The sequence below is a fragment of the Perna viridis genome, chromosome 6, assembly GCF_037379345.1.
Source record: "Perna viridis isolate PV_CMFRI_1.1 ecotype Kerala chromosome 6, ASM3737934v1, whole genome shotgun sequence".
Lineage (NCBI taxonomy): Eukaryota > Metazoa > Mollusca > Bivalvia > Mytilida > Mytilidae > Perna > Perna viridis.
Window position 1 is genome coordinate 23,332,022 of NC_142450.1, and position 14,863 is coordinate 23,346,884.

Genomic DNA, 14,863 nt, shown 5'->3' on the forward strand with positions numbered 1-14,863 from the left:
AATTCTCATGAATAAATACGTTTGGAGGTGATTTTTTGTTCCTGACATATAGGCCATATGTTAAACTAAACTAACTTTATAATTTGTCAAATGTTGTTTCCATACGAAAAGTGCTTTTGTTCGGAATATCTAGGGTTTCGAAGGATGTGGCAAAATATCCTGCAAAAGTACAACAAATTCAAGAGATATTTTCTTTTTTACCAAATTAAGAAAAGATTTATACACTTTGGTTCAATTTCGTGTTATTCCTGCATGAAAGATAAAAAGAGCATTAGGGTAGTAGACCTGGGGTAAGGGAGGGAATCTAAATTGAAAGGATTTTAGTCACTAGAGTACTTGAATAACTCCTAATATACAAGCTTCAAAGCGATTCTGATGTTAAAGGGAAATAACTCCAAAAAATGGTTCAACTTCTAGAACAAATATGCCAGCCCTAGTAACTGATTTTTTTTAAGTATTGATTAAATGTTTCAAATGGGTACATTGAGGAATATATTTTATAAGGTGGGAAAAGGTTTCAAATGATACCTTTTACGGCAAATCAAGATTCCTTTAGATATAATATTAAAATTAAAATATGAAATGAACTCTGTCATGAGAAAAAACGGCTAACCAATAATATTTTAATGTTTTATAACTCCTTAATCTTTTAGTGTTAAAAGTATACCCTTTGCTATAATTCCTGATAAGACCATAAGCTTTCTGTTTTCATTTTGTTGCTTTGGTCAGCATATGCCTCTATCCAGCATTGAACTACGTTGAGTATATAAGTTTGTCCCTTCGTGCAGAAGTATAAATATTTGTGCGACATTAATTTGCAAACGTAGTTGACTGAAGCTGTGCCTGGCAATGCTTTTGCATCAATATTAGTCATCATAATTTGATACTTGGCAACCTTATTGAATATTAACATGATTTTAGCCATAATGATTAATTATCAAAAAATATTTCAATGCCTTACCCTACTATCATTAAAACATTAAAACAAAAACTACATGGTAAATTTTTGTGAAAATTTGTTTATTGATTAGCATAAGAATAGTCCATATAATATTAGTTTTGCACGAAAATTTAATTATGAATTTTTTAAGTTTTTTTTATATAAGCCAATTGTTGAAAAATAATTGGTAAATTAAAAGCCTAGTATCTCTTCCACAAAATGGAAAGAATACAATTCGATATTGAATATGATATATTAATTCTTTTAAAGTGTATTTGACTTCATATTCAGTTATTTATTTAAATATATTGTCAAAATGACCCTAAAATACCAGATATGGTTCAGTTTGGCCAATGATTAAAATTTGAAAAAAAAAAGCAATATTTTAGTCTTCATTGCTCTAAATCTGAACGGTGAATTTTCTATAAAATTTGACAAATGATGCCACACAATTAGTGTAATATCATGTGCAAATTTGTAGAAAATTGAATTATTGGAAATTTTTTTGGGGTACCCCAGGTCTACTACCATAAATATCATTCAATATCCATACTGATTTTCATGTCCGAATTTGCTATATGCCGAACATACCCCTTCAAAGATATCTCCCAAAATTATATCTATTATTTTTGGGAAAAAAATCAATTTACTGTCTGAAAAAAAGGTAATGAAAGAATGACGTAAATATAATAGTTCTACAGTCAACATTTAAACAAAACTAAATCATTAAGTTTGGAAGTAAACATTAAAATGGTTTACCCGTTCAAACTGTAAATATTCATTCTTGTATAAGAATTGATGGTAAAATGCTTTCTTTTTGAATTTTTGAAATCACAAGGACAATGTATGGGAAATTACCCCCACCCCCACCCCCCAAACCCCCCCCCCCAAAAAAAAAACAAAAAAACAAACAAACAACAACAAAAAAACCACAACAATATTTTGGCATGGACCTATATGATGCATCATCAATCGATTATACGGATTAATCCTGTCGACGAAGCGCTTTTTTGAATCATAATCATTGATGTACCAAGTATTATATTGATTATAGATTGTTTTCATACTATCGATATCTTGTCAAAACCAATGTACAGTCTCTTGTTTGAAGCTCGTTTTCGCAACTTTTGATTACTTCCTAAAACATCCATTGATCTTCCTATTTGTATGATGTATTTAAATGTTCCATTAAATCGAAGGTAATACAGAAGTACGGTGAAAGAAAAATATTGTATACTAAGGATTCGGAACAAGAACTAAAAACTTTAAAATCTGGGACAAAAACTCAAAGATTTACAGAAAAATAAAAACACAAATGAAACTACAGATACAGATCAACCCAGAACACACAAAAGAAGATGACACATCATACCTGAACTCAGCGACGAGGTACAAAATTGGGAAAACTGAAAAGTATATCTGTTTTTCTAGAAACACTCTCACTGGGTACAGCTCTTTTATTGAATAAACAGCCCAATCACGAATTACATATGAGTTAAAATTAATTACATGCTTTTTTTGTTTTATTCAATATCCTTTTTACATTGATATAAATAAAAAAAACAAATGAATAATTTTAAATTTCTATGCATCGTTTCATGAAAAGCAAAGCTTTGTGTATAAACACATATTTGACTTTTGCCACATTTCCCATTTCCTGATTCTTCAACGCCCTTTGTCACATTTCCTATTGGCTGTCCCCCCAGTCCCAGTAAAAAGGAAAATTATTCTGTTCAGCTAATGCATTACTGAATCACAGATATAATCCTTTGATTCAGCATGCTAATGTATTACCTTTTTGGTTTACTTTCTGTCGATGTTTTGCAGCTTGGAATTTTCATTAAAGAACATTCTAAGTAGCAGTCTTTATAAAAATCAGACAGTAGGTGATTCATGCATGTTAAATAAAACCCACCAAATTCAGTTTTATTTCTTGTTCAGAAACAGTTACTGATCACATAACCAGTCTTAGTTTTTCATTTGGTTGTTGCGCTTTTGGGAAGAAAACTATAGATTGTACATGACATTGGCACTTTGCCAGAGCTATAGTTTTTGATTTGGTTTTATTTAGTTGATTTTAGCGGTAGAAAAATGTATGATTTTCTACAAAGTGCTGATTTGAATGCAGAAATGATTATCGTTGTGTGAAAGTATAGCATATATAGACTGAATAAGCATTGTTTGTTTGGTGGGGTTTTATACACGATGGAACATTTTACCATTGGCAGTGTCTGAATTTTATATGGACTGGTACTTAATAATTATATTTTATTTTTTTTCATATTGTTGAAAAAGTTTAAAAAGTTTAAAATTTCTAGCATAATGTCTGGTCCTTGTTTTTTGAGAAATTAAGTTGATTATGTAGTACATTTACCAAGACTGCAATAGAACTGCATAACCCCTTTTAAAAATTCATCTTAGTTGTAAAATAATCATATTTTTTTAAAATCGTGTAGTATCAACAAGCACAACTTCCAGAACAAACGAATTTAAAATATTTACGTTGATTTTAATATGGAGTAGGCATTGCCTATAAGTGAGCACATCATTTTTTTTTTCAACCAGTATTAGATTTCACTGTAAATGACAAATTGTAACAGTGAACATTGACTGTTCATATGTATTTGAATATATTGTTTTCAGAATTAATAAATTATTATAAAACTTAATATATAATATTTTTTGTCTTCTGAACTGAGTTTGGGAAGAAAGTAAAAGGGAAGAAATTACTAGTAATGTCACATTCTCATAATAAATACTCCTAATCATCTTTTGCTATTTAAGTTGGATTTTTTGGACATTCAAGAAATCATTTAAGTTTTTGTAATAATTATTGGGGACACTTATTGTTTCATAACATTTTCTCCGCGACGTATCACTGCTAGACGATAATTTTTGTTCTCATCACCCTGCACCCGCTGACTTACACGTTTATATTGCCGAAGAGCTGTGGTCGCCATTACTGTAACAAATACTGAACATTGCAATAATACACCTTACATTATTGAAATTTCAACAATATTGATGCAGCAGATTTCGATTACCGCAAACATTTAATTACCTTTACGGTAACCGTTTTTATATTACAATAGCCTGTTTGTTTTATTCAGTTTTTTTTTCTTTGTTTGAAAAAAAAAGGACAAACGGCTAATAAGTTTGAAAACATAGCATTTCTTGTGTACATGACCAAGCTCATCAAAGGAAGCTAACAATCTGTTACATTTGTCAAATACAAAACTAATAAAATCTGAAGTATACATGCTAAACACTTCCTTATAACACTATTTTTTGTCAATCTAGAAATGAGTGTAGTAATTTAATTTGTATGTTTCTACAGAACGCTATTAAAGTAAATTTTGAATTTTACATTACTCTTTCCTAATCGTTATATATATTCCGTGTCTACCGTTGCAGATAATCTTCTGTCTTACCCGATACCATCAGAGATTTTCCTATTAAGTTACATCATGTGCTAATGTTTGCGCTCTCGATTTATTTCCGAGAAAGAATCATATATAATATTAACATTCTATGTTGATCCTCGTCGTGCATGCTGTGTATCTACATAGTAATTCACTAGCAAGTAACATGGTAGAGTTCCCACATCCCATTAGACTTTTAATATATATTTTAACTTAACCATATCTTCATGTCTTACCCGTTTGTCTAGAAGCACTACCCGTGGTTAAACTAACGGTAGTGTGCGTATTTATTGAAGCTTTTACAGAGGTTTCATTAGTTGTCAATGTCGATGTGATTAGCGTCGTTGGAGTCAAAGTTTCTTCACTAGTAACGCTTGCATTAGTAGTGATTCCGGCTTGTGTAATTTTGTCGGTGGTCGTGCTTGAACTTGCACCTGTGTTAGTTGTTTTTACAGTGCTGTTGGTCGATACTCCAGGAGATGTTGTCGGTGCCGATGAAGCAGTTTCAGACTCAGTTGCAGACTCAGTTGCAATTGTGTTCGCTGCTATGGTAGAACTTTGAACCTGAGAAGTAGTACCTTCTGTTGTGGTAGTTATTACAGTTCTTTTAGTCGTTCTCCCTGTCAGTGTGATTGGCATAGTTGATGTCGATGCAACTTCGGTTGTGCTCGAAGTTGCTGCATTAGTAGTGATAACGGCTTGTGTAATTTTGTCTGCATTAGTGCTGGAACTTGCAGCTGTAGTTGATGCTACTACAGTGCTTCCAGTCGATGCCTCTAGCGATGTTGTCGGTGCTGAAGAAGTCGTAGAAGACTTAGTTGAACTTGTAATTTCTGCTATTGTAGTGTTTGCAGCTTGAGAAGTGGTGTCTTCAGTTATGGTTGATAATTTAGTTGTTTCAGTCGTTGTCCCTGTTGATGTGATTGGCAACGGCGATGACGATGCAGCTTCGGTTGTGCTTAAAGTTGTTGTATTAGAAGTGGTAGCGGCATGTGTAGTTATGTCAGCGTAAGTGCTGGAACTTGCAGCTGTAGTAATTCTTTCTGCAGTATTTTCGGTCGATGCCCGCGGAGATCTTGTCGGTGCCGATGAAGCAGTTGCAGACTCAGTTGAAATTGTCCCTGCTATGTTAGAACTTTCAGCCTGAGAAATAGTACCTTCTGTTGTGGTAGATTTGACAGTCGATTTTATCGTTGTCCCTGTCGATGTGATAGGCAACGTTGATGTCGATGCGGAATCGATTGTTGTCGAGGTTGTTGCAGTAGGAGTACTGGCTCCTTGTGTAATTGTGTCTGCGGTAGAACTCAAACTTGCAGCTGTAGTTACTACAGTGCTTTCGGTCGATACCTCCAGAGATTTTGTCGCTGCTGACAAAGTCGTTGCAGACTCAATTAAACTTGTAGTTGTTGCTATGGTAGTGCTTGCAAATTTAGAAGGGGTGTCTTCATTTGTAGTTGTTTCTACAGTTGTTTTGCTCGTTGTCCCTGTCGATATGTTTGGCAACGTTGATATCGATGCAACTTCGGTTGCGCTCGAAGTTGCTGCATTAGTAGTGGCAAAAGCTTGTGTATTTGTGTTGACGTTAGTGCTGGAACTTGCAGCTGTATTTGATGTTACTACAGTGCTTTCGGTCGAAGCCGCCGGAGATGATGTTTGTGGCAAATAAGTCGTTGTAGATTCAGTTGAACTTGTATTTGCTGATATAGTAGTGCTTGCAGCTTGAGAAGTTGTTTCTCCGGTTGTGGTTGCTTCTATATTTGTTTCACTCATTGTCCCTGTCGATGTGATTTGCAATGTTGAGGTCAATACTGCTTCAGTTGAGCTCGAAGTTGCTGCATTAGAAGTGATTAGGGTTTGTGCAGTTGTGTCAGTATAAGTGCTTGAACTTGGAGCTGTAGTTGATGTTATTACAGTGCTTTCGGTCAATGCTTCCGGAGTTGTTGTCGGCGCCGATGAATCAGTTGCAGACTCAGTTGTGATTATTGTCGCTGCTATAGCAGTACTTCTTGTTTGAGAAGTAGTACCTTCTGTTGTGGTAGTTTCGACAGTTGATTTTGTTGTTGCGGCATGTGTAGTTGTGTCAGCACTGGCGGTGGAACTTGCAGCGTCTAGAGATGTTTTCGGTGCCGAATAAGGCGTTGTAGATTCAGTTGAACTTGTAGTTCCTGCTGTGGTAGTGCTTGCAGCTTCAGAAATGGTGTCTCCAATTGTGGCTGTTTCTACATTTGTTTCACTCGTTGTCCCTGTCGATGTGATTGGCATCGTTGATGTTGATGTAGCTTCGGTTGAGCCCCAAGTTGCTGCATTAGTAATGGTTACGGCTTGTGTAGTTATGTCAGTGTTAGTGCTGAAACTTGCAGCTGTAGTTGATGTTACTACAGTTTCGATTGTCTCATGAGATGTTATCGGTGCCGACAAAGTCGTTGCAGACTCAGTTGAACTTGCAGCAACTGCTATGGAAGTGCTTGCAGGTTTAGAAGTGGTGTCTCCGGTCGTGGTTGTTTCTACAGTTGTTTCACTCGTTGTCCCTCTCGATTTGATTGGCAATGTTGATGTTGATGCAGATTTGGTGGTGCGCAAACTTGTTGCATTAGTAGTGATTTTGGCTTCTTTACTTCTGTCAGCGTTAGTGCTGGAACTTGGAGTTGTAGCTGATGTTACTGAAGTGCTTTCGGTCGATGCTTCCGGAGATGTTGTTGGTGCCGAAGAAACAGTTGCAGACTCAGTTGTAATTGTTGTCGCGGCTATAGCAGTACTTCCAGTCTGAGAAGATTTACTTTCTATTGAGGTAGATTTCACAGCTGATTTTGTGGTTGCGGCTTGTGTTGTTATTGCAACATTAGTATTGGAACTTGCAGCTGTAGTTGATGTTCCTAGAGTGTTTTCCGTCGTTTCCTCTAGAGATGTGATCGGTGCCGAAGAAGTTGTAACAGATTCAGTTAAACTTATAGTCGCTGTTATGGTTGTGCTTGCAGGTTTAGAAGTGGTTTCTCCGGTTGTGGTTGTTTCTACAGTTGTTTCACTCGTTGCGGCTTGTGTAGTTGTGTCAGTGTTAGTGCTTGAACTTGCAGCTGTAGTTGATGTTACTACAATGCTTTCGGTCGAAGCCTCCACAGATATTGTGGTTGGTGAAGAAGTCGTTGTAGACTCAGTTGAACTTGTAGTCGCAGCAATAGTAGTGCTTGCATCTTGAGAAGTAATGTCTTTTGTTATTGTTGTTTCTACAGTTGTTTCACTCGTTGTGCCTGTCGACGTGATTGGCAATGGTGATTTCGATGCAGCTTTGGTTGTGATCAAACTTGCTACATTAGTAGTGGTTGCGGTTTGTGTACTTCTTTCAGCTTTAGTGCTTGAACTTGAAGTTGTAGCTGATGTTACTGCAGTGCTTTTGTTCGATGCTTCCGGAGATGTTGTCGGGGCCGACGAAACAGTTGCAGACTCAGTTGTAACTGTTGTCGCTGATATAGCAGTACTTCCTGTCTGTGAAGAAGTACCTTCTGTTGTAGTAGTTTTGACAGCTGATTTTGTGGTTGCGTCTTGTGAAGTTGTTACAGCGTTAGGGCTGGATCTTGCAGCTGTAGTTGTTACCACATTGCTTTTAGTCGAAGCCTCCGGAGATGATGGTGACGAATAAGTCGTTGTAGACTCAGTTGTACTTGTAGCTGCTGCTATGGTAGTGCTTGCAGCTCGAGAAATGGTGTCTCCATTTGTGGTTGTTTCTACATTTGTTTCACTCGTTGTCACTGTCGATGTGATTGGCAACGTTGCTGTCGTTGCAGCTTCGGTTGAGCCCAAAGTTGCTGCATAGGTAGTGGTTGCGGCTTGAGTAGTTGTATCAGCGCTGGTGGTGGAACCTGCAGCTGTAGTCGATGTTACTGCAGTGCTTTCGGTCGTTGCCTCAAGAGATGATGTCGGTGCCGAAGACGTCGTTGCGGACTCAGTTGAATTTGTAGTAGCTACTATGGTAGTTTGAGAAGTGGTGTCTTCTGTTATGGTTGCGTCTACACTTGTTTCACTCGTTGTCCCTGTCGATGCGATTTTCAACTTTGATGTCGATGCAGGTTCGGTTGGGCCCGAAATTGCTGCATTACTAGTGGTTTCGGCTTGTGTAGTTGTGTCAGCGGTGATGGTGGAACTTGCAGCGTCTAGATATGTTGTCGGTGCCGAATAAGTCGTTGTAGATTCAGATGAACTTGTAGTTGATGCCATGGTAGTGCTTGCAGGTTTAGATGTCGTGTCTTCTGTTGTGGTTGATTCTACAGTTGTTTCACTCGTTGTCACTGTCGATGTGATTGGCAACGTTGATGTCGATGCAGCTTCGATTGTGCTCGAAGTTGCTGCATTAGTAGTGTTTGCATTAGTAGTGGTTGTGTCAGCAGCATCAGTGCTGGATCTGGCAGCTGTAGTTGATGTTAATACAGTGCTTTCGGTCGTTGCCTCAAGGGATGTTGTCGGTGCCGAAGAAGTCGTTACAGACTCAGTTGAACTTGTAGTAGCTGCTATGGTAATGCTTTCATCTTGAGAAGTGGTGTCTTCTGTTATTGTTTTTTCTGGAGTTGTTTCACTCGTTGTTCCTGTCGATGTGATTGGCAACGTTAATGTCGATGCAGCGTCGGTTGTGCTCGAAGTTGCTGCATTTATAGTGGTTGCGGCTTGCGTAGTTGTGTCAAAGCTGGTGGTGGGACTTGAAGTTGTAGCTAATGTTACTACATTGCTTTCGGTCGAAGCCTCCGGAGATGATGGTGATGAATAAGTCGTTTTAGACTCAGATGTACTTGTAGTTGCTGTTATGGTAGTGCTTGCAGCTTGAGAAGTGATGTCTCCAGTTTTCGTTGTTTCTACAGTTGTTTCACTCGTTGCGGCTTGTGTAGTTGTGTCAGTGTTAGTGCTTGAATTTGCAGCTGTAGTTGATGTTATTACAATGCTTTCGGTCGAAGCCTCCACAGATATTGTGGTTGGTGAAGAAGTCGTTGTAGACTCAGTTGAACTTGTAGCCGTAGCTATAGTAGTGCTTGCAGCTTGAGAAGTGGTTTCTCCGGTTGTGGTTGTTTCTACAGTTGTTTCACTCGTTGTGCCTGTCGACGTGATTGGCAATGGTGATTTCGATGCAGCTTTGGTTGTGATCAAACTTGCTGCATTAGTAGTGGTTGCGGTTTGTGTACTTCTTTCAGCTTTAGTGCTTGAACTTGAAGTTGTAGCTGATGTTACTGCAGTGCTTTTGTTCGATGCTTCCGGAGATGTTGTCGGGGCCGACGAAACAGTTGCAGACTCAGTTGTAACTGTTGTCGCTGATATAGCAGTACTTCCTGTCTGTGAAGAAGTACCTTCTGTTGTAGTAGTTTTGACAGCTGATTTTGTGGTTGCGTCTTGTGAAGTTGTTACAGCGTTAGGGCTGGATCTTGCAGCTGTAGTTGTTACCACATTGCTTTTAGTCGAAGCCTCCGGAGATGATGGTGACGAATATGTCGTTGTAGACTCAGTTGTATTTGTAGCTGCTGCTATGGTAGTGCTTGCAGCTCGAGAAATGGTGTCTCCATTTGTGGTTGTTTCTACATTTGTTTCACTCGTTGTCACTGTCGATGTGATTGGCAACGTTGCTGTCGATGCAGCTTCGGTTGAGCCCAAAGTTGCTGCATAGGTAGTGGTTGCGGCTTGAGTAGTTGTATCAGCGCTGGTGGTGGAACCTGCAGCTGTAGTCGATGTTACTGCAGTGCTTTCGGTCGTTGCCTCAAGAGATGATGTCGGTGCCGAAGACGTCGTTGCGGACTCAGTTGAATTTGTAGTAGCTACTATGGTAGTTTGAGAAGTGGTGTCTTCTGTTATGGTTGCGTCTACACTTGTTTCACTCGTTGTCCCTGTCGATGTGATTTTCAACTTTGATGTCGATGCAGGTTCGGTTGAGCCCGAAATTGCTGCATTACTAGTGGTTTCGGCTTGTGTAGTTGTGTCAGTGGTGATGGTGGAACTTGTAGCATCTTGATATGTTGTCGGTGCGGAATAAGTTGTTGTAGATTCAGGTGAACTTGTAGTTGGTGCCATGGTAGTGCTTGCAGGTTTAGATGTCGTGTCTTCTGTTGTGGTTGATTCTACAGTTGTTTCACTCGTTGTCACTGTCGATGTGATTGGCAACGTTGATGTCGATGCAGCTTCGGTTGTGCTCGAAGTTGCTGCATTAGTAGTGTTTGCATTAGTAGTGGTTGTGTCAGCAGCATCAGTGCTGGATCTGACAGCTGTAGTTGATGTTAATACAGTGCTTTCGGTCGTTGCCTCAAGGGATGTTGTCGGTACCGAAGAAGTCGTTACAGACTCAGTTGAACTTGTAGTAGCTGCTATGGTAATGCTTTCATCTTGAGAAGTGGTGTCTTCTGTTATAGTTGTTTCTACGGTTGTTTCACTCGTTGTTCCTGTCGATGTGATTGGCAACGTTAATGTCGATGCAGCGTCGGTTGTGCTCGAAGTTGCTACATTTATAGTGATTGCGGCTTGCGTAGTTGTGTCAAAGCTGGTGGTGGGACTTGAAGTTGTAGCTAATGTTACTACATTGCTTTCGGTCGAAGCCTCCGGAGATGATTTCGCCGAATAAGTCGTTGTAGACTCAGATGTACTTGTAGTTGCTGTTATGGTAGTGCTTGCAGCTTGAGAAGTGGTGTCTCCAGTTTTCGTTGTTTCTACAGTTGTTTCACTCGTTGCGGCTTGTGTAGTTGTGTCAGTGTTAGTGCTTGAACTTGTAGCTGTAGTTGATGTTACTACAATGCTTTCGGTCGAAGCCTCCACAGATATTGTGGTTGGTGAAGAAGTCGTTGTAGACTCAGTTGAACTTGTAGCCGTAGCTATAGTAGTGCTTGCAGCTTGAGAAGTGGTTTCTCCGGTTGTGGTTGTTTCTACAGTTGTTTCACTCGTTGTGCCTGTCGACGTGATTGGCAATGGTGATTTCGATGCAGCTTTGGTTGTGATCAAACTTGCTGCTTTAGTAGTGGTTGCGGTTTGTGTACTTCTTTCAGCTTTAGTGCTTGAACTTGAAGTTGTAGCTGATGTTACTGCAGTGCTTTTGTTCGATGCTTCCGGAGATGTTGTCGGGGCCGACGAAACAGTTGCAGACTCAGTTGTAACTGTTGTCGCTGATATATCAGTACTTCCTGTCTGCGAAGAAGTACTTTCTGTTTTGGAAGTTTTCACCGTTGATTTTGTGATTGCGTCTTGTGAAGTTGTTACAGCATTAGGGCTAGAACTTGCAGCTGTAGTTGTTACTACAGTGCTTTTAGTCGAAGCCTCCTCAAATGATGGTGACGAATAAGTCGTCGTAGACTCAGTTGCACTTGTAGCTGCTGCTGTGGTAGTGCTTGCAGCTCGAGAAATGGTGTCTCCATTTGTGGTTGTTTCTACATTTGTTTCACTCGTTGTCACTGTCGATGTGATTGGCAACGTTGATGTCGATGCAGCTTCGATTGTGCTCGAAGTTGCTGCATTAGTAGTGTTTGCATTAGTAGTGGTTGTGTCAGCAGCATCAGTGCTGGATCTAGCAGCTGTAGTTGATGTTAATACAGTGCTTTCGGTCGTTGCCTCAAGGGATGTTGTCGGTACCGAAGAAGTCGTTACAGACTCAGTTGAACTTGTAGTAGCTGCTATGGTAATGCTTTCATCTTGAGAAGTGGTGTCTTCTGTTATTGTTTTTTCTGGAGTTGTTTCACTCGTTGTTCCTGTCGATGTGATTGGCAACGTTAATGTCGATGCAGCGTTGGTTGTGCCCGAAGTTGCTGCATTTATAGTGATTGCGGCTTGCGTAGTTGTGTCAAAGCTGGTGGTGGGACTTGAAGTTGCAGCTGATGTTACTACAGTGCTTTCGGTCGAAGCCTCCGGAGATGATGGTGATGAATAAGTCGTTGTAGACTCAGTTGTATTTGTAGTTGATGCTATGGTAGTGCTTGCAACTTGAGAAGTAGAATCCTCTTTTGTTGTAGTTGTTAGATTTGTTTCACTTGTTGTCCTTGTCGATATGAATGACAACGATGAAGTCGGTGCAGCTTCGAATCTGCTCGAAGTTTCTGCAATAGTAGTAGTTGTGGCTTGTAATGTACCGGTGACAGTCCCTGAACTTGCTGCTGTAGTTGTTGATGCTACAGTGCTTTTGATCGATGCCTTCGGAGATGTTTTCGATGCTGAAAACAATGTTTCAGACCCAGTTGAACTCGTTGTGGCTGCTATGGCTGTGCTTACAGCTTTGGAGGTAGTATAATCTGCAAAGGTTAAACTTGCAGGTCTGTTAAGAATTTAAGTATGAAAAATATTTTTTACTATATTAAACATCGGATGTGATGCATAACTTCTTCCCCGTTGTGTTCGTGTTTACAATACATTTACAAATATTTTCTGATAGTTTGCAATACGAAAGCATAATCAGTATCTTTTTAGATTTATACACATACATTGAATTATATTCTGTTACTATAGTGGGAATAAGTAAATTTATCAAAAATGGTTGAAAGTCAAGTATGAATTGGTTATGAAAAATTCGAAAACTGTTTTATTGGGATATTAAGATATTTTGTTCCCGTAAAAGAACACATATTGTATCTCATTATGTCAAAACAACTTCATTTTTCAGGTTTTTGTAAATAAATGGTCAGTTCTTTATTAAGTTGGAAAGTTTTCATTTGCACTGATATGTATTCCTCTAAAAAAAGGTTTAAGTCACTATCTTAAAATATATATGCATCTGAATTTTAAATACCATTTAAATTCATATTTTAAAGTAACGTTATTGGTGGATTTCTCTGATTGCTGGAAACATTATTATTGTCTTAAATGTTTTTTTATTCATTCTTGATTTGTTGTAGCTTCGGTTTGCGAATAAGCAAAGGCAACCGTATTGATAGGCATGTTATTGGTTTTGTAATTTCCTAGAATATATATATATATTTTTTAGGGTGATGAATAAAAGGCAAATTTGTGCAAAACTGGATACAAACATGAACTCCAATAGAACTTGAAATTATAATGATAAGAGTGAGGGAGTATTTTAGCGTTTCAAACTGCTTTTCCCAATTTTGTAAATGGAACATGTATACCTTAAATTTTCATAGAAATAATATGACAAACCTTTACTACTGTGGTTTAAAAGTTTGATATTTGCTAAGAAAAATTATCATCAATTTAAACAAAGTTCCAAATTTGTAAACAAAAAATGAAAGCTTTCTCGCACAAGACGAAAGGTAAATGGATGACAAAAGGTAAATTTCTAGTTAATACTTGAACAAGCTACATGTAAGTATTCAACGTCCGTGTTTATCGAACTAAATAAGATGTCTAAAAACATTTAACATGATTATAAGTTATTATTCATTTTTAGATCTGTTTTCTCGTTTTAATTGTACAGTAAAGAAGAAGATGGCTATCTTACCTTCCTAAGTTTTGGTACATTTGTTTGTTCAAGTATTTTCATAATATCGCTGTAAAAGTGCCTTAAGGTATTTTCAGCCACCTAATCACAATCATTAACGCGGAAGTCTATAAGATACCGATTCTTTAACACATTAATGACAGCTGAAAGTGATGTTTATATTTCAGGGCTAGCATATCAATTCAAACTGAGTACAATTCTATGTAAGAATCAGGCAATGGATGGCACATTATTTTTCTTAAATTGTTTTTGTTTTTGTCTAACGTATGTCAAATATACCTTTTATAGCACCCAACAACCATTTAAATTAATATTGAAAATTCAATTTGGTTGAAATACACTATGGAAAAATTGCATGAAATTGCAGACAAAACATCTATGTCACACATGCTTTAGGATAAATTCATGTGGCTTTTGGGTTGGTTACCAAATGCACTCAATATATTGAGGCAAAAGACAAAACTGAGAAAAAATATGTTCCACTATTTTTAGATTCATTCACCAAATAGTAATTAAAACCCTTCAGGCACCCCTCTGTCTTTTAATTCTCTTATAGTTTCATTTAAATTGATGTTTTTTTTTCCAAATTCTATCCCCTTATAACCTGGAGATACACATTAATCTGAAAGTTTTTCCTAAGGTTTATAAGAGATGAGGAAGTGTTCCTTGGTGTGATAAAATAAAATCATTTTTTGTTTATCACGTGGCATCAATCCTATAGGGCATATCATCGATTTTTCATGTACTGATACCGATATATATTATGGATGTAGCACGTTTAGTTTTACCACATATGCAGAAAACCCTTCTTATTTACTTAACTTTGAATAATTTAAAAACTATTAACCACTATACATTACATTAGTTTTGACAAACATTTTACGTGATGTTACATGTTAGTGACATTTTTTTCATCCTAAAGACACCCTCTTGAAAAGCCCTCTTTGTTTTTACTTAAGTACCATTTTGTTGAAGAATCAGGCAATGGGTTGCAAATATTTTTTTTCAATTGGTCTTTTTTGCCTCAAATATATCAAGTACATCTAGAAAACAACCAAAAATGCTATTTAAATTTATCCTGAAGAATCCTTGAAATAGACTGAT

The 14,863-nt window shown here is 37.8% G+C and overlaps 1 protein-coding gene across 1 annotated transcript in view; it reads right to left on the minus strand.

The window, feature by feature from the left end:
• Positions 1-14,863, minus strand: part of LOC148614138 (uncharacterized) — a 173,698-nt gene that overhangs the window by 98,918 nt on the left and 59,917 nt on the right. Inside the window, exon 7 of the mRNA XM_088590432.1 lies at positions 4,599-12,596. Within this exon, the coding sequence (XP_088446558.1) occupies positions 4,599-12,596 (7,998 nt within the window). The remainder of the gene's footprint in view (positions 1-4,598; positions 12,597-14,863) is intronic.